The sequence below is a fragment of the Chiloscyllium punctatum genome, chromosome 1 (genome assembly GCF_047496795.1).
Source record: "Chiloscyllium punctatum isolate Juve2018m chromosome 1, sChiPun1.3, whole genome shotgun sequence".
NCBI classification, from domain to species: domain Eukaryota; kingdom Metazoa; phylum Chordata; class Chondrichthyes; order Orectolobiformes; family Hemiscylliidae; genus Chiloscyllium; species Chiloscyllium punctatum.
Window position 1 is genome coordinate 15,312,298 of NC_092739.1, and position 20,767 is coordinate 15,333,064.

At 41.1% G+C, this 20,767-nt stretch overlaps 1 protein-coding gene across 1 annotated transcript in view; it reads right to left on the reverse strand.

Annotated features, from left to right (window-relative positions):
• tma16 (translation machinery associated 16 homolog) overlaps nucleotides 1-20,767 on the reverse strand; it is a 48,324-nt gene that overhangs the window by 14,272 nt on the left and 13,285 nt on the right. The window contains exons 3-5 of the mRNA XM_072571999.1: nucleotides 16,326-16,363; nucleotides 15,136-15,220; nucleotides 11,576-11,724 (exon numbers count right to left, since the gene is read on the reverse strand). Of these exons, the coding sequence (XP_072428100.1) occupies nucleotides 11,576-11,724; nucleotides 15,136-15,220; nucleotides 16,326-16,363 (272 nt within the window). The remainder of the gene's footprint in view (nucleotides 1-11,575; nucleotides 11,725-15,135; nucleotides 15,221-16,325; nucleotides 16,364-20,767) is intronic.

The following is a 20,767-nucleotide window of genomic DNA, read 5'->3' on the forward strand; positions in this document are numbered from 1 at the left end:
AGATTATCATCATGATTATTTTGTCCAATATTTCATACTGTTCCTCTGCGATTACTATACCCACATCATCTCTTTCCTTTGTAAATGCTGTGACTTTTAAGAGCTTTATTTGGTCCTTTTTTTTTAAAGAGAGGTTTTAAAGTAAAGGTATCAAGTGGTCTAACACAGCCACTAAAGTTTGTGAGGCCTTGGGTTTTTTTTATGTTGGAAAAATAGACGTAGCTATTTTTGGGTGTGGTCATGCTCCCATAGAACCAGGATTTTTAGTTTTAGCTTTGAGCAATTACTGTTGAGATCTTGAAGAAGCAGAAGCTATTTTCCTCCTCTCTCGATTACAGCCAAATGCTTGCGAGTTTCTTCCTGCTACTGGAGCTGCATGTGAGACAATTTGTTTTCTGCCAAGAATGTGTGTAAGGCTTCTTACTATATTAGTACAGTTAATTAGTAACAGCTACTGCATCTATTTTGTTAAGTTTTCCAACAGCCTAAAGTTTTTCCAATTCTTTCTTTCTTTCTTCTGTTGAATTTTAACTATAGTGGATGAATAAAGTGTGTTTTGCTTTAAATCCAGCAGTTTGACCAATCAAATTGCACCTGAAAAGCAACACCTTACATTCACCTTTAAAACAAGAAATGTTTGGATCTAGGCTATGTTCCTAATATATTTTGAGGGGGTTTGGTCTGGTCCATAACAATGCTGACACAAAAACTTAATTTAATTATTTTCTCCATACCCACTGTGTCTGCACACAAATTCTCTTCTTCATATCTGGTAGTTCCCACTTTTCCCTTAACTTATGCTCTCTTTATACAGGCAAAACATCATTGGGTTTTCCTTTTTGCTGATAATTTTTCATGCCTTCTCTTTGATTTCCTTTTTGTTTTAAATTTGACCCCGTACTCTCTATACTCCTCTCACTATCTGTGGTTTCAAGTTTGCTTTTGGGAGCTTTTTTTTTCTGTTTAATCTTTCCCTGTGTTTTTGTAGACAACCATGGGAGTCTAGATGAGGCAGTGCCATTATTATACTTGGAGGGGACACGTCTGCTTTGTGTCCTAAGGATCTCACTTTTTAGTGCCTTCCACTGGTTTATCAATGATTTATCCTCTGGGAATCCCGCCCACTCAACCTCAGCCAAATCACTTTTGTAAAATTTGCCTTTTCCCAGTTTAAGGAGAAAGTGAGGACTGCAGATGCTGGAAATCAGAGTCTACATCAGAGTGGTGCTGGAAAAGCACAGCAGGTCAGGCAGCATCTCAGGAGCAGGAGAATCGACGTTTCAGGCATAAGCCCCTCATCAGGAATCAAGTTTCCCAGTTTAACTCCCAAATTAGCTTTGTCCATTTCAAGAATAATATGAAATCTCACCGAATTGTGGTCATTATACCCAAAATGGTCGCCGACAATGACTTCACCCACTTGCCCATCTACATTTCCCAAAAATAAATTCAGAATTGTGTCTCCTCTCATTGGACTTCTCACATTGTTTAATAAAAATTTTCCTAGACATAGAACATGAATTTTTCACCCTTAATACCCCTTTATATTGCTTGAAACCAAATAGATATTGGGCTAGTGATAGTCTCCCAAATTATTGTCCTCTCACTCACAGGCAAAAATTTGTCTACGTATGTGTTCTTCTATCCCCCTCTCATTGGGGGTCTGTTGTATACTCCTTGTAGTGCGACTGCCCCTTTTTTAAGGTCAACCCATAAAGCCTCATTTCTTAACCTGTTAACTCTTCTCATAGTTGTAATTGATTTTTTTTTCCCTCAATACTGCAATCCAGTCCCCCCTTTTTATCTCAACCACTCAATCCTGCCTGAAAATACTTTATGCAGGGATACTGAGCTGCCAATTTTGCCCCCCTTTTAACCAGGTTTCTATTATGGCAATGACATCATGCTGCCATGAGTCTGCACCCTCAGATCATTTGCCTTGTTTGACATGCTTGCCTTCATCGGTCAGAACACTAAGTACAGGAACTAGAATGGTATGTTATGGCTGTTCAACACATTAGTAAGGCCACATCTGGAGTACTGCATACAATTCCGGCTACCCTGCTATAGAAAGTTATTAAACTGGACAGAGTACAAAAACAAATTACAGGGGTGTTACTGAGACTGGAGGGCTTGAGTTATAAGGAGAGGCCAGATAGGCTAGAACATTTTCCATGAACATAAAAGGCTGAGGGTTTATAAAATCACACAGATAAGGTGAATAACCAGGGTCTTTTCCCCAGAGTACAGGAGTCCAAAACTAGAGGGTGTAGGTTTAGGGTGAGAGGGGTAGGATTTAAAAGGGACCTGAGGGGCAACCTTTTCAAACAGAAGGTGGTACATATATGGAACAAGCTGCCAGAGGAAGTGATGGAGGCAAGTACAATTACAACATTTAAAATACATTTGGACGGGTTCATGGATATGAAGAGTTTAGAGGGATATAGTCCAAATGCAGACAAATGGGACTAGTTCAGTTAGAAAACTAGTTGGCATGGATGAGTTGGGCCAAAGGGTCCATTTCTGTTTTTCCATGACTCTGTAATTCTCCTTGCATTAAAGCACAAACAGCTCAAACCCATCAATTTTCTTTGCCGGATGCTTTTTAATCCACATTTCTTTTGTCTTTCTGAGATACCGATTGTATCACTAAGTAATGTTCTACCTCCCGTGTCCAATCAGAATTGGACCCATCTAAGCCTACACTTTGGTTCCCATTCCCCTGCGGCACTAATTTAAAATCTCGTCAACAGAACAACACATCATCTGAACTACTGACGATACAGGATGTTTGGGTGGTGGTGGGGATGGGGCGAATAGCAAATTTGAAGAATAGACCATTGATCCTTCGAGCCGCCTTCACCATTCATTATGGCCATGGCTGATCATTGAATCAGCAGCCAATTCCAACATTCCCCCATAATGTTTGAGCCCTAAGTGATATATTCAATCCACTTGAAATCTTACAATGTATTGTCTTTCACTGGTAGTGAATTCTATAGGCTCCCCCTCAGTGGGTGAAGACATTTCTGCTTGTCTTAATCCTAAATGATGAAGCCCTTCCAAATGAAGGGCTTTTGCCTGAAATGTCAATTTTCCTGCTCCTCGGATCCTGCCTGACCTGCCGTGCTTTTCCAGCACCACTCTAATCTTGACTCTAATCTCCAGCATCTGCAGTACCCACTTTCGCTTAGTCCTAAATGGTACACCCTGTGTCTTTTGACTGTGAGTCCTGGTTCTGGGCTTTCCATCATCAGGAACATCCTCCCTGCATTGAACTTTGTTTGTCCTGTTTGAATTTTATAAGCTCCAATGCGATCAACCCTCGTTCTTCTGAACTCCAGCAAATACAATCCTAAGGACAGCAGAAAGCATCAGTCCCATCTTTTAATCATCAATAATTAGATATTATCCACCCTATCAATTTTGGGTTTTCCTTAAACATATATCCAGAGTGATACTGTTATTTTAATATATTTATAATGCTACTCAATACAGAACACAACACCAATTTCCAAAGTGGAACGTTAACTCAGCTACAGGAGCACAGACTGACACAAAATAATAAGTCAGTAGTTCCACCAAACCTCCAGTATCAGTTTGGTTCAGGCCCCTATGATGCATCCCAACAGTTTAATAAACAAGTTTGACTGATAACTCTTGAATCTGAGTGACTACATGCCTTAATTTTACTAATAAGTCTCCTTTACACAAATCTCAGAGTGTCGTAATTATGGCATATCTAATACAAGAAAGCTATCAAATTTGTCATAAACAAGCTGACTCTACATATTTATGCTAGTTGTCTTTAATTAACTCATCTTTTAGGTTGCATTAATTTTCTCAGGTGAGCTTCTGGCATGCCTCAGGAATGCCAGTAAACAAAGTTTAGGCTAATGTCTTCTAAATATTTGTGAAGATTTAACTGAAATGTTTTAATTCATACCTTTTGATTTAGTCAGACTCTAAATTCTGGGCTATATTCTTCCCCTTAAACAGACAAACTAGAATTGCACTATCTGAGGACCATATGTACAAAAATATCACACTGAACAGTAGGGAAATAAGTGTGATAACTAAATCGAACAATAAAAAAAGTACTTAACAGAGCATAAAGGTTAGAGAACTTATCACCCAAAATTTCTAAAATGGAAAAAAAATCTGAGTTTTAAAAACAGGGTTGATCAATAGCACAATCTTTTGGTCATACATTTATTTACAGCACAGGTGATCATTCATTTACAGCAATTTCAATCATTTACAGCACATTTACTGGTGGTCATTTGTGAGATATGATTTCACATGCACAAAGCCACGTTGACTCTTCCCAATCAGTCCTTGCCTTTCCAAGTACACGTACATCCTGTCCCTCAGGAATCCCTCCAACAACGTGCCCACCACTGATGCCAGCCTCACTGGTCTATAGTTCCCTGGCATGTGCGCACCACCTTTCTAACAGTGGCACCACGTTAGCCAAACTCCAGTCTTCCGGCACCTCACCTGTGACTACCGATGATACAAATATCTCAGCAAGAGGCCCAGCAACCACTTCCCTAGCTTCCCACAGAGTTCTAGGATGCACCTGATCAGGTCCTGGGGATTTATCCACTTTTATGCACTTCAAGATATCCAGCACTTCCTCCTCTGTAATATGGACATTTTTCAAGATGTCACTATCTATTTCTCTACATCTTATATTTTCCATGTCTGCTTCCACAGTAAATACTAATGCAAAATACTCTATTAGTATCTCCTGTGGCTCCACAGAAAGGCCGCCTTGCTGATCTTTGAGGGGCTCTATTCTCTCCCTAGTTACCCTTTTATACTTAATATATTTGTAAAAACCCTTTGGATTCTCCTTAATTCTATTTGCCAAAGCTATCTCATATCCCCATTTTGCCCTCCTGATTTCCCTCTTAAGTATACCCCTACTTCCTTTATACTCTTCTAAGGATTCACTCTATCTATCCTGTCTATACCTGACATATGCTTCCTTCTTTTTCTTAACCAAACCCTCAATTTCTTTAGTCATCCAGCACTCCCTATACCTACCAGCCTTTCCCTTTCACCCTGCCTGGAATATCCTGTCTCGGGACTCTTGTTATCTCATTTCTGAGGGCTTCCCGATTTCCAGCTGTCCCTTTATCTGCGAACATCTGCCCCAAAAGCTTTTGAAAGCTCTTGCCTAATAGCGTAAATGTACTTTTACCCCACTCGATGATATTGTTCAAAGGAGGGCAGCAAGTTTTAAACAACAAATACTGCCCACGCCTTAAGTTACACTAAATTCTCCAATGAGCCAAACTACATGTGCGACCAAGCTTCACATTTATTCAAATAGACATACTACCCCCAAGGGCAGTGTCATTTTGTTTTCTTTCCTTTATTCAGAAGTGTTCTTACAATCCGATCCTTTTTAAAAGCCATCACCCAAATCACCAAGGTACTTTTTCACCTATTAACCACTGCCAGTAAATCATCTGCGTTTTCTGATTGATTAATTTACATGCAAAACCCATTAAGTGCAGTGTTTTTTTTTACATTTTAACCTATCTTCTAACCAACCTGTTCAGCAAAGTTATTACACACCTCTGAAGCAGGTGGAGCTTGAATCTCCCGCTCCAGGGGTTAAGGGGTAGAAACACTTGGCCACAAAAGGGCCCCTCAGCAGGTAAGACACTGGATACAGATGCTGCCAATATCAATTTAAAAGAATAAAGAGGACTCTGAAGGACCCTCTTCTGGCACAGTGGTAGTGTTCCTACCTCCAATCCAAAGGCTCAGTTTCAAGTTCCACCTGCTCCAGTGGTGTGTAATAATATCTCTGAACAGGTCGATTAGAAAAATAGGTTAAATTTTTTTTTCAGAAAAAAAAAGAGGATCCTGAAAGGATTGAAATGTGAAAACATGGGAGTTTTTTTTTAAAAAAAGACTGATGTACAAGCTGGATCAGTGTAAGGGGACAAGGAAGTTGCTGATGGGTAGAGAGAGAACTCCCAGAGGTGTTCTCTGAAACGCTCTGCAAGTAGGGACACCCGCACCAACCAACCCAACCGCCCCGTGGCTGAACACTTTAACTCCACCTCCCACTCCGCCAATGACATGCAGGTCCTTGGCCTCCTCCATCGCCAGACCATGGCAACACGACGCCTGGAGGAAGAGCGACTCTTCTTCCGCCTAGGAACACTCCAACCACAAGGGATGAATGCGGATTTCTCCAGCTTCCTCATTTCCCCTCCCCCCACCTTTTCTCAGTCCCAGCCCTCAGACTCAGCACCGCCTTCTTGACCTGCAACCTTCTTCCCGACCTCTCCGCCCCTACCCCCTCTCCGGCCTATCACCCTCACCTTGACCTCCCTCCACCTATCGCATTCCCAACGCCCCTCCCCCAAGTCCCTCCTCCCTACCTTTTATCTTAGCCTGCTTTGCACACCCTCCTCATTCCTGAAGAAGGGCTTAAGCCCGAAATGTCGATTCTCCTTCTCCTTGGATGCTGCCTGACCTGCTGCGCTTTTCCAGCAACACATTTTTAGGTTCAACCCAGACATACCAAAACAATGAGGATGCAACCCATGCTCAGTCATGACTGAAAGGGGCCTCACACTGAGCAGCAAGGTCAGCTGTCAGGTTGTGTGACTGCACTAATCGGCATGTCGAGGTAAGTCATAGATACTGTGAGGACACAGGTAAGCACTAGGTAAGTGAGTGCTCACAGAGGAAACAAGTAGCAGTGAGATGCAGCCTGGTCCCATCCATGAGCACAACATATGCTAGCAACAGCCTCTCAATACTAGGTGCCGTTGCACTCCGCAATACAGCTCTGCGTTTCCAGAGCATACTGCAATTAGATATGTACAATGATGGTCATAAAGGGCTGACAAACTTTGGATGACAATGTTAATAGAAATTGGAGTTTGTGCAGCTGGTGATCATGGATCACGCTGACCAAAATGGGGACTGTCTGCAGCCAATGGCTGGTTGAAGTCACTAGATACCCGCTCTTATCTTCTATAACAAGAATTCTTTCCTCTTAGCTGTTTCAGTGAGTTTGGGGTAAGATTGGAAGCTGAACATGAATGAGTTGCAACATAGCAACAAGCAATTATCCTTAATTGGCAACTTGCCAACCCCTGATGTGAAATTCACCACACTGCCCTGCAAGTTAATAAAAGATGCCAAATGACCGGACACTGACAACTTTAATTGTGAAGACAAAGTTTTCACAGTGAGGACACTGTCAGTTGTGTAATGTGCAACCAACACTGTGCTAATTGGAAAAGTCTGACAACCTGAAACTGGGCTCCTGAGAGATATTCTGAGCAGGCAGAATTGAAAACTCTCACAATATTTATTTAACCTGTGACCAAGATCATCTCTCATCTAGAGGATCCATCATAGCCAAGTCAGCTGATTTATAACATATTGCAACAGGAGCTTTTTTTTTGAATAGTGCACCGATCTGGTGAAGCTACAAGAAATGGCTCCCACATTCAAAATATAAAACCAAACTACAAATAAAGCCAAGCATTTCAAACCGAATGAAATAAACCCAAACTCAGGACCACATCCATTGATGCACAAAAGGAGGACACCTCATTCAACTATAGGCAGGTGCACAAGACAATGTTAAAGGGATTGTGAGCACGGGAGCCGTGGATTACTAAGGAAGTTGAATGTCTTGTCAAGAGGAAAAAGACGACTTATGCTAGGATGAGATGTGAAAGCTCAGTTAGGGCGCTTGAGAGTTACAAGTTAGCCAGGAAAGACCTAAAGAGAGAGTTTAGAAGAGCCAGGAGGAGACATGAGAAGTCATTAGTGGATAGGATCAAGGAAAACCTTAAGGCTTTCTACAGATGTCAGGAATAAAACAATGATTGGAGTAGGATTAATGTCGAGGGTGTGGTGCTGGACAAACACAGCAGGTCAGGCAGCATCCGAGGAGCAGGAAAATCGACATTTTAAACAAAACTTTCCAACACCACACTCTCGACCCCAATCTCCAGCATCTGCAGTCCTCAGTTTCACCTGGAGTAGGATTAGGGCCAATCAAGGACAGTAATGGGAAGCTGTGGGTGGAATCAGAGGAGGTAGGGGAAGCGCGAAATGAATATTTTTCATCAGTATTCACGTCAGAAAAAGACAATGTTGTTGAGGAGAATACGGAGATACAGGCTACTAGACGAGGTAAGATTGAGGTTCACAAGGAGGAGGTGTTAGCATTTCTGGAAAGTGTGAAAATAGATGCCACCTGGACCGGATGGGATTTATCCTCAGATTCTCTGGGAAGCCAGGGAGGAGATTGCTGAGCCTTTGACTTTGATCTTTATGTCATCATTGCCTACAGGAATAGTGCCAGAAGATTGGAGGATAGCAAATGTTGTTGCTTTGTCCAAGAAGGGGAGTAGAGATAATCCTGGCAATTATAGACCAGTGAGCCTTACTTCGGTTGTGGGTGAAGTGTTGGAAAAGTTTATAAGAGGTAGGATTTATAATAATCTGGAGAGGAATAATATGATTAGGGATAGTCAACATAGTTTTGTGAAGGGTTGGTCGTGCCTCACAAACCTTATTGAGTTGAGATGGCGACCAAACAGGTGGATGAGGGTAAAGCGATTGATGTGTTGTATATGTATTTCAGCAAGGCATTTGATAAGGATCCCCAAGGTAAGCTATTGCACAAAATACAGAGGCATGGGATTGAGGGTGTTTTCGCGGTTTGGATCAGAAATTGGCTCGCTGAAAGAAGACAAAAGGGTGGTGGTTGATGGGAAATGATCATCCTGGAATTCAGTTACTAGTGGTGTACCGCAAGGATCAGTTTTGAGCTCACTGGTGTTTGTCATTTTTATAAATGACCTGGATGAGGGTGTTGAAGGAAGGAAGTCAATTTGCGGATGACACTAAGGTTGGTAGAGTTGTGGATAGCGCAGAAGGATGTTGTAGGTTACAGAGGGACATAGATAAGCTGCAGAGCTGGGCTGAGAGGTTGCAAATTGAGTTCAATGTGGAAAAGTGTGAGGTGATTCAGTTAGAAAGGAGAAACAGGAATGCAGAGTACTGGACTAATGGTAAGATTCTTGATTTGGAGATGCCAGTGTTGGACTGGGGTGTACAAAGTCACACAACACCAGGTTATAGTCCAACAGGTTTAATTGGAAGCACACTAGCTTTCAGAGCGACGCTCCTTCATCAGGTGATAGTGGAGGGCTCAATCCTAACACAGAATGTTTAGCAAAAATCATCAGTTACATCACACTGTAAATTTTTGCTATAAATTCTGTATTAGGATCGAGTCTTCCACTATCACCTGATGAAGGAGCGTTGCTCCGAAAGCTAGTGTGCTTCCAATTAAACCTGTTGGACTATAAGCTGGTGTTGTGTGATTTTTAACTTGGTAAGATTCTTGGTAGTGTAGATGAGCAGATAGATCTCGGTGCCCACATACATAGATCCCTGAAAGTTGCCACCCAGGTTGATAGGGTTGTTAAGAAGGCATATGGTGTGTGTGAGCTTTTATTGGTAAAGGGATTGAGTTTCGAGGTCATGCTTCAGCTGTACAAAACTCTGGTGCGACCACACTTGAAGTATTACGTACAATTCTGGTCACCACATTATAAGAGGGATGTGGAAGCTTTGGAAAGGATTCAGAGGAGATTTACCAGGATATTGCCTGGTATGGAGGGAAGGTCTTACAAGGAAAGGTTGAGGGACTTGAGGCTGTTTTCGTTAGAGAGAAGAAGGTTGAGAGGTGACTTCATTGAGACATATGAGATAATCAGAGGGTTAGACAGTGTGGACAGTGAGATCCTTTTTTCTCAGATGATGATGGCTTGTACGAGGGGACATAGCTTTAAATTGAGGGGTGATAGATATAGGACAAATGCCAGAGGTAGTTTCTTTACTCAGAGAGTAGTAGGGGCATGGATCGCACTGCCTGCAACAGTAGTAGACTCGCCAACTTTAAGGGCATTTAAATAGTCATTGGATAAACATATGGATGATAATGGAATAGTGTAGGTTAGATGGGCCTCAGATTGATTTCACAGGTTGGTGCAACACTGAGGGCCGAAGGGCCTGTACTGTTCTGTATGTTCTATCTCCAGCCAAAACTCCAAACAGATGTTACTGCTTGACTTCATTCTAAAACCCTGCAAATTTAGTCCACTCATTTGACACTCAAGAGTCATAGAGCCCTACCACATGGAGTCAGGCTCTTTGGTCCAAATTGGTCCATGCCGACCAAAATGTCCGTCCACGCTAATCCCATTTCCCTGCACTTGGCCCATACCCTCCTAATCCTTTCCTATCCATGTATTTGTCCAAATGCCTTTTAGATGTTGTTAATGTACCTGCCCCAAACACTTACGCTGGCAGCTCATTCCACATGCATACTACCCTCTGAAAAAAAAAAGTTGCCCTCAGGTTCCCTTTTATTCTTTCCCCTTTAACCTTAAGCTGATGCCCACTGGTCCTCGATTCCCCAAGCCTGGGAAAAAGAGTGCATTTGCTCTATCCATGCCTCTTATAATCTTATACACCTCTATAAGGTCCCCCCCTTAGTCTTCTACACTCTCAAGAAAAGCTTCCTAGCTTGTCCAACTTCTCCCTATAACTCAGACCATTGAGTCCAGGCAACATCCTTGTAAATTTCTTTTGCATTCTTTCCAGTTTAATAACTTCCTTCCTATAAAAAGGTGACCAAATCTGAACACAATACTTCAAGTGCGGCCTCACCAATGTCCTGTATAACTGCATTATAACTTCCCAATTTCTGTACTCAGTGCCCTGACTGATGAAGGTCAGTATACCAAAAGCCTTCTTCACTGCCCTGTCTACCTGTGACTCCACTTTCAGAGAACCATGCACCTGAACTCCAAGATCCCTCTGTTCCATGACACTCCTTAAGGCCCTACCATTTCCCCTGAAACTCCTACCTTGATTTGACTTTCCAAAATGCAAGACCTCACACTTTTCTATATTAAACTCCATTTTGCCATTTCTCGGCCCACTTCCCCAGCTGATCACGATCCTACTACTGATAACCTTCCTCACTGTCCACGATATCACTTATTTCAGTGTCATCTGCAAACTTACTAATCATGCCTTGTACATTCTCGTCTAAATCATTGATATAGATAACAAACAGTGATGGGCCCAGCACTCAAAGCATTTCAGTAAACCGAATATTGCAAAAGCAAAAGACCCTAATAGTATATTGACTGGAGTGCTGAAGACACCCAGCAGGACAAAACACCTCGCCTGGCTTTTAAAACACTTTTTATTTTGTTCTTCAGTGGTAGTATCAAGGGTTACAGAGAAAAATTAATGAACTTGTGGTCCAGAACAGCCATGATTTAGAAGACAGTCAAACATGCTCAAGAAAGTGACTGGTTTAACCTACCTTCCTAACCTTATGAAATTAGGGCACAATATAATTAAAGACAAAACTCAAAATCACCCTTGCCCTTGTGGTCACCTTCAGAAAGCCACACTCCAACGAACTTTGAAACTTACCAAAATAGCAAAAAAGATTTATAGGAGAGGACTGACATTGCAACAAATTAAGCGTTCATACCTATTCCATTTTCTTCATACAAAGTTCTCTCACGTTCAATGCTGTGCTTGAGAACAGCTTCCCGAGCTTCATGCTGTCTTCCTTGTCTGCCTTTGATAGTATTCGCCAATTCAATTTGTTCTAACTCAGAATCGAACCTGTGCAAATACCTGGAGTAGGATACAAGTCAGATTTCTAAGTGAAAAATCATATGTCATAATACATTCTGCAGAATTAGCCTTACATTTCACTGTACGGAATGTGCCCAAAAGGATTCAGCAAGATTTTGAGCAGATTTGTTGTAATCTGGTGCCTGACCCAGTATGTTCCCTCAGCAGAGTAATTGAGTATAGTTCAAACAGCACTGACGCTCTTTAACGAAGGGAAATGTTAAGCCACAAATAAATGGACTGGCTTAGTTCAGGTGGGAAGTTAAAAAGCAAGAAATTTGAAAGGGAACCAAAATCTCCTTGAACCAATGAATTTCCAGTTTTGATAGAAGTAGAACTCGGAGCAGACAACTCATTTGCTCATGGGAGATGGGTTGGCCGCGTAAATATTGTAATGAAACTGCATGATTGCACAGTAGTTACTTTCCCTGCACTTGGAAATCTCAGCAGGCGAGAATGGGCAAATCCAACCAACAGATGCCATTGGAGCCATGTTTTTGGCCAGGAGGCAGGCGGTAATCTGCCTGCTGCCCCCAAGTCCGGAATCAAATCTCAATAAGTGCCATCATTCTCCCCAACTATGATCTACTTTCCAATGCTCCCCATGACCATGATTAGACCTTCAGAACCCCTCTACTTCACTCGAGCCACCTGTGTTCAGATTAGATACCCTACAGCCTTGTATTGCAACAATGCCAACCCAACATTCAGCCAATCTGTCAATTAAAGTAGGAAGTATAAAGCAGAATGGGGAAACTAGGCTTAAAGCATATATATAAAGCAGAAGACTGAGAAAATGGCAATCAAGAGGAATAAGATTAACAGAAAACATAAAAACATTTATTTTAACATTCCCAATACCAAATAATAACAAGTCAAATCTCTAAAATTGCAAAATTATGCTTTCAGGGAAGTGGTCTTTCAATAATTAAAATTTATCATATTAAAGATGTGCTATTACTGTGTGCACCAGTCTTAACCATTTCTGGCAACTACAAAATGGGATCTTTCTGAATTTTGCATGTGCAGCCTGAAATTCCTGTCTGATTTATTCCAAAATGACAGTTAGCATTGTCAGTTTCACCATTCTCATCAACACAAAATTCAGTTCAATATTTTAAACTGACCTAAACCCTTTTAGTTAAAAAAAAACCCAAAGAACTGCAGGTGCTCGAAATCAGAAACAAAATCAAAATTGCGGGGAAAACTCAGAAGGAAGGCTCTGAAGCTTTTGAAGAATGGTCACTGGACCTGAAACATTAGCTCTGTTTTATCTCCACAGATGCTACCAAACCTGCTGAGATCTAGAGTCATAGAATTATATAGCACAGAAACAGACCCTTCGGTCCAACTCACCTGCGCCGAACAGATATCCTACACCAATAATAGTCCCATTTGCCAGGATTTGGCCCATATCCCTCTAAACCCTTCCTATTCACGTATCCTTTCAAATGCTTTTAAAATGTTGTAATTGCACCATTTCCTCTGACAGCTTGTCCTATACATGTTGCCCCTCAGGTACCTTTGAAATCTTTCACCTTTCACATTAAATCGGTGCCCTCTAGTTTTGAACTCTCTTACTCCGGGAAGACGACTTTGGCTATTCACCCTATCCGTTCCCGCATAATTTTATAAACCTCTATAAGGTCACCTTCAGCCTCCAACATTCCAAGTAAAATAGCCCCAGCCCACTCAGCCTCTCCCTTTACCTCAAACCTTCCAATCCCAGCAACATCCTTCTCAATCTTCTCTAAACTGTTAAGTTTAACAACATCTTTGCGATAGCAGAGAGACCAGAATTGAACATGGTATTCTAAAAGTGGCCTCAACAATGTCTGTGCAGCCATGACATAACGTCCCAATTCTTATACTCAACGCAGATTTTCTAGCAATTGCTGATTTTGTTTCTAAACACTTTTGGTGACTCCCTAAGAAACATGCTTGTGAATGTTGCATAGTCAGTGGACAAGAGTATTGCCTCACTTTCACCAGAACTGGTTATATAACAAGCCACATGTTAGCAGTCATTCTCTTCACACATACTGCTTTTACCTCAGACTTGCAGTAAATGGAATATTGTCCTTTCGCTTCTTCACTAAGTTGTCGCTCAAGAGTCAACAAAAAGGGAGGTTCTAAGCGTAATGAACAGCAAGCACCATTCCATGTCAGTCTACAAAATCTCTGCTCAAACTCAGAAAGCATTGTGGCCTGCATTTTAAAATTAAATTTAAAATTACACTGTCCTAAATTATCCTACTTATTACTGAAACATCTGCAGAGGCCATTACTGTTAAAACAGACATTCAAACAGCCAATAATTGACTAAAATAAATCAGAGAAGATACCATTTCTTAAGAAAATAACCTTTGCTGCATTAAAAAAATAAGCAAAACAAGAACTAACACCTAACACTAAAACCTTTTTTTAGATTTGATTCCCTACCGTATGGAAACAGGCCCTTCAGCTCAACAAGTCCACAGCGACTCTTCAAAGAGTAACCTGCCCAGATCTATTCCCCTACCCTATAATTACCCTTAACTAATGCACCTAACACTATGGGCAACTCAGCATGGCTGGTTCACCTGACCCGCGCATCGTTGGATTGTGGGAGGAAACCAGAGCACCCGGAGGAAACCCATCTGCAAACTCCACACAGATAGCTGCCCGAGGCTGGAATCAAACCCGGGTCCCTGGCACTGTGAGGTAGTAGTGCTAACTACAGAGCCATCATGCTGCCCAGTTTGCTAAGACTTACCAATATATTCACTCCTTTTGCAATTCAGCTCTCCAGAATTTACTTTAATTTATCCTCACTGTTTCAGCTTTTCATCAAGACTCAAACGTTTATAGAGATTATTCAGTGAGCTCTTGGTTAAGCAATGTTTCAGCTTTCATTCAAAACCTCATACTGTGGACAACTCTGTGCAAACTTAGGAATGCTGCATTTGTGCCCAGTGATTTAAAAATCAGGATATCCTAATTCCTAAATAACTCTATACTTCTTGTCCTGGCTTTAGACAGACAGTCCCTGGCAAACTTTGACTCACTAGTTCTGAGCTGGGCAACTCTTCCAATTTCTTGATCTCTGTCACCAAAATGAGCTAGGGATTCCCCCCACACTTTAAACAAAGAAGATATCGACTTATGCAAAGTTCAAAGTTTTGTTAACAGTTTCAATCTGGTTCTGGTTTTCCATTTCAGGCATTTTTTTGGAAAATTAAAGCTATTGTCAACAAAAGTTGCATCTACTTTTCGACAAAATAATAAGAACCCAAGAAAGTAAGAAATACGTAAATGATTTGTGTGGCAGCTCTTGGAGCAAAGGTGTGCTAATGTGCTGCACCATCCAGTTGCAGCTTCACTTCGAGCTAAAGGAGTAACATTCTGAAACTTATCCAAACTCTCTCTTACTTTTCTATTATCTCACAGGCTTCTTGCTTACTGTACTCAGTCTTGTTAGGCTCTAGGTTGCTTTGAAACCACAACAGCTTTTCACCTGTATCAAAAAACAAAGTGTTTCCAATTAGGAAAACAGATGAATTTGGCAAAATAATATCAGGACTTTAACACATATTTGAATATAGTTCATCATCCCTATCAACAGTTTATGGAAATAAACAAAATGAATTTAGCAATGAAACTCACACCAGTATCCAGGATTGTTTTAGCAGGATAAACCACTCACTGTTCAGAAGTAAAATTCCAACATTATTTGAAAGCTAGGCAGATTAGGCAGCTCTTGAGCTCAGCAAAAACCTATTTACAAAATAAGGAAATATCTATCTTAATTCCAGTGTATGTCTTGAGAACCCAAGAAAAATTCAAAGGGGAAATGACCATTTTGCCTGCAAAAGATATTAATTTAATTAAGCCAAATAATTTATACTCTGATAGTGGCTTCTTCTTAACTTATTTAAAGTCTTACAAGGCAGGGAGTTGGGGATAAGGAGAACCATATAAATGGTCTGAACAAGTGTTAATATATTCTTACCTTCAAAAAATTTGGAACTGAGGAGCGAACTGAATCAATTATGATTTCTGCTATTGGAGGAAGCTTGCCAAGAGATGCAACTTCCTCTGAATAATAGTTAATCCTCTCAATTCTTCATGAGCTATTTAATTGCCCATCTGCCTAATTAGAAGCTTATTACTACAATCATTTTCCGAGATAATCATCCGACTGTTTTCTGAGAGATTTAATTTAGCACTGAATCTTTGAAAATTGGGAAATCATCTGTGTAAGTTAGGTTAATGCATTGACTTTGAGAAGAACCAGCTACTTGAAAAATGAATCCAGCACTACATTCAGTACAACGGCAAGGGACCATAATATCAGACAAGAATCTGGAGAACCAAGTTTTGAAATTTGTGCACTTGAAAGCACAACAGTATGCAAATATTTATACTGCGAAAAAAAGTGTACCGGTCTGCTAGTATTGAAGTCTGCAACACAAGTAACTTTGCCATTGCACAACACAAATCTCAAAAAGGCAAGCAAACCATTGACTGCAGCTATAAAGCTGAAGTCCCAAAGGTTCCCCAACTTCAAATTTTACAATCACCTTCCATTTTCATCCCCACCCTACAATTTTATTACTCACCAATTATGTTCAGACGTATCGCCTTTCCACTCTTTATCCTGGATAGAAGATTTTAAGAAAAGATATTACATTGCAAAATGACAGCAGTTTCTTAAGACATTTTGTCACAACGTAACTGATGGCATTCAAAATCTTTTGTTCCAAAATAATCCACTAGGGTTAAGCCACCAATGGGCTTGGGAAAAAAGTGGTAAATATGCATCTGTGGTGTACTTATGCTCCTGTTCAAGTGCTTAAATCTTGGTGGTGGTTGTGGGAGGACAATGGCTTATTCACCAGCAGCAGAACTAATCAGATTTCTGAGCATAATGCTATTCCAACAGAAGGGAAGAATACAGCTAACAGTTAGATCAAGTGAAAAGACCACATCTTTTTACTTTTTCCCGGTATTTCTAATTGTGGTCCAAAATGAGAAAGTAACTCTTTTAAAAGCAAGGAATGCTGTTGGAGTGCTGCATGTTTTAACTGCAAATAACCTAGCACTGCTGCCTCACAGCGCCAGAGACCCGGGTTCAATTCCCGCCTCAGGCGACTGACTGTGTGGAGTTTGCACGTTCTCCCCGTGTCTGCGTGGGTTTCCTCCGGGTGCTCCGGTTTCCTCCCACACTCCAAAGATGTGCAGGTCAGGTGGATTGGTCCATGCTAAATTGCCCGTAGTGTAAGGTAAGGGATAGATGTAGATGTAGATGTAGGGGTAAGGGTGGGTTACGCTTCGGCGGGGCGGTGTGGACTTGTTGGGCCGAAGGGCCTGTTTCCACACTGTAAGTAATCTAATCTAATCTAATCTAAACCTGACAGTCATCGTCAGCACCATTTACACAGCTGCCTGCTTGAGGTGGTTACAAAGTGGCTGTTGCTTTACAGCTTGGACAGCGAACAAGATACAGAAAAGCAATCAGATCGCCACCATAACAGGGGCTAGCTCCATTCTCTGCAATAAAAGCCACTTTAATCCTGAAGAAAACCAGTTCAGCTTTCCTTCAGCTGTTGCGGTAAGCTGGAACTTCTAATTGATCAGTCAGAGATCATTCGTCAGTGAAAAAGCAACCCCGTGCCTCTTGCATACCAGTGGAAGCATCCGGGGAAAGACTACAAGAAAAGCAGTATTCCGACCTTTGGACTAATCCCACCCAGGACTCACTGACCTGCCTCTCTTGGGGGCGGGGAGGGTGTTTGTGTGTGTGCCCTCGTGCTTGTGTATAAGAGGGGAGTTTATAAGGAGACTAGAGTTTTAATCTGTGTCAATGGTTCATAATTGATTTGTTTTGGCTTCAGTCAATTATTTGTAATAAATAGTAACTTCTGCCATGCTTTCTGTCAACCTGCGTATGAAAGTCAGGCTAACTGGGGAACCTTTACACATATTTTAAAATCTTTAACTTTGGTGATGATAAGGGAGTAGTGGGACCTGATTTCTGGCATGCTACTCTACTTAGACGTGGCACAAGCAATACAGAGGAACCTCGAATATCCAAAGGATTCGGGCGGGGAGTATTTTGTTCAGTTAATCAAATTCTGGATAATCAAATGCCAGATAACATAGTTTAGCCAATCATCCGAAACTTATGATCTTGCCGGATAATCCAATATTCGACTAATCAAATGCCGGATAATCGAGGCTTCTCAGTATTTATTTAACAATTAATTATGTATGTTCTACAGTTAATAATTTCAAGATTTTACAATTAAGTGTATAGGCAAAACAGATCAAAAAGGTTTCTGAACATTGTTTAATTCCTGACTATTAAGATACACAGCTTTCCCAACAGTAGGTGCACGGTTTGATATTAAACTCAACTAAGAAAATCAGAACCGTTCTAGGTTTCATTTCATTACATGGTAGCTTGGTTAATTAATGATGACAGGTTTTCAACAACAGCACGAGAGAACAGAGGAGGAAAATTCACCCAGTCTTCCCAATCATGTACATTGATGTGCAATGACGGCACAAATACAATAAAATTGATAAAGATCAAGCTTATTAACAGTGCCCGATCATCTGGTGAAATTTTCTGTCCAACCAGAGCCCCAAATAATGACTATATTAGTGAAGTGTCAGGGATCACAGGGATATTAATAATGCTGCCTTTCAGATAGGGAAAACATGGGAGAGAATTAAATTATGCCAGTTGTCAAAGGTTTATATGATAGTGCTGTACAAAACAGAAATATATATATACGACCTTAGCCCAAATCCACTTTATCTAATGTCACCAACAGCTATGTTGCTCCATTTTCTTCTACATCTCCATTCAGAATGGGATGAGGATGCATGTTGAAGGAATGCTGTCAAAAAATAATGCTGTCCTATTGTGAACGAGCAGTGGCCGAGTGGTATTGCCAGTGGTCTAGTAATACAGAGACCCACGCCAAGTTCTGGGTTTTGAATTCTGCCATGGCAGATTATGGAACTCAAAAAAAATCTGATATTTAAAGACTAATGTGAAACCATTGCTGATTGGTGGAAAAGCCTTCCGACTTTTAGGGAAGGAAACTGCTGTTCGTACCTGGTCTGGCCCTTATGTAACTCCAGACCCACAGCAATATGGTTGACTCAAAACTGCCTTCTGGGCAATTTGGGACAAACAGTAAACGTTGGCCGAACCTGTAATGCCCATTTCCTGTGTTTGAATTAAAAACAGAGAGAGAGGGGAAGTATTCTACTGGGATGATGGCCTTGATAAGTTTCTCATAGATTTCATTACTTCCCTCTCTACTCCATCCCTGAGTTTCTTCAAAAACAAGGCCCACAGCATATACAACAATTTAATTGCAATCATAAGTTCACCATTTGGGGGAAGTCACTTATGCATCCCTGACCATACAGACTCCATGATTAAGGATGACTGAGATTAAGCAAAATGATGTGAGGGATTCCAATTGTTGTCAAAAAAATTAATTAATGGTAAGGTCCGAGGGAGTGTTGCTGAACAAAGAGACCTTGGAGTGCAGGTTCATAGCTCCTTGAAAGTGGAGTCGCAGGTAGATAGGATAGTGAAGAAGGCGTTTGGTATGCTTTCCTTTATTGGTCAGAGCATTGAGTACAAGAGTTGGGAGGTCATGTTGCGGCTGTACAGGACATTGGTTAGGCCACTGTTGGAATGTTGTTTGCAGTTCTGGTCTCCTTGCTATTGGAAAGATGTTGTGAAACTTGAAAGGGTTCAGAAAAGATTTACAAGGATGTTGCCTGGGTTGGAGGATTTGAGCTATAGGGAAAGGCTGAACAGGCTGGGGCTGTTTCCCTGGAGCGCGGAGGCTGAGGGGTGACCTTAGAGGTTTACAAAATGATGAGGGGCATGGATAGGATAAATAGGCAAAGTCTTTTCCCTAGGGTGTGGGAGTCCAGAACTAGAGGGCATAGGTTTAGGGTGAGAGGGGAAAGATATAAAAGAGACCTAAAGGGGCAACTTTTTCACACAGTGGGTGGTATGTGCGTGGAATGAGCTGCCAGAGGAAGTGGTGGAAGCGAGTACAATTGCAACATTTAAGAGGCATTTGGATGGGTATATGAATAGGAAGTGTTTGGAGGGATATGGGCCGGGTGTTGGCAGGTGGGACTAGATTGGGTTGGGATATCTGGTCGGCATGGACGGTTTGGACCGAAGGGTCTGTTTCCATGCTGTACATCTCTATGACTCTAATAGTATTTTATATTTTAAAAATCTTTTAAACTGACAGATTAAAAGATTAAGCTACAGTGGCAGGTTGATGAGAACCTGAGTCAGAGATTTTAGCAAGGGTGCAAAGAAAGAAATGAAAGCTAGAAAACAAAAGTGAAGGCACAGTAAACAAGGGCAGATAGGCCTATAATGCAAAAAAAATTGGAAAGCTGTTTAAAAAGGAAAAAATCTAAAAAGGCACCATGTCCAAATGCCAGGCCACTCACAATAAGATGAATAAATGAACAGTGCAAATAGTTGGAAACTGGTATGATATAATTGCAATTACAGAGACATGTCTGAGAGATGCCCAGGCTGAGAACGGAATATCCAAGAGTATTCAGTATTTAGGAAGGACAAAATGAATGGAGGTGGGGTGGCATTGTTAATAAGAATGAAAACAGTACAATGGTGAGAAAGCAAGGAAGGAACAAAAAGCTAAATATAGAGTCAGTCTGGATTTTACATGAGGGGTGTGAAACATGACTAGATGTTGTCTCAAAACAGTAGTGGTAAGATAGAGGGTGGCATTAAATGGGAAATTAGAGAAGCATATAAGGGTGTTACAATAATCAGAGGTGTTTTAATCTACCAATAGACTGGGCATACCACTTATGAATTCCTGGAGTGTATTTAGCCAAGTACATTCAGCAATCAATGAGGGAACAAGCTTTCCGAGATTGGGTGTTTTGGAATGCAAAGAGCTTAATTAATAATTTTGTGCAAGTTCCTTTCAGGAAGAATGGGCCATAACATTCAATGGATAGAAATTCAAGTAGTCTA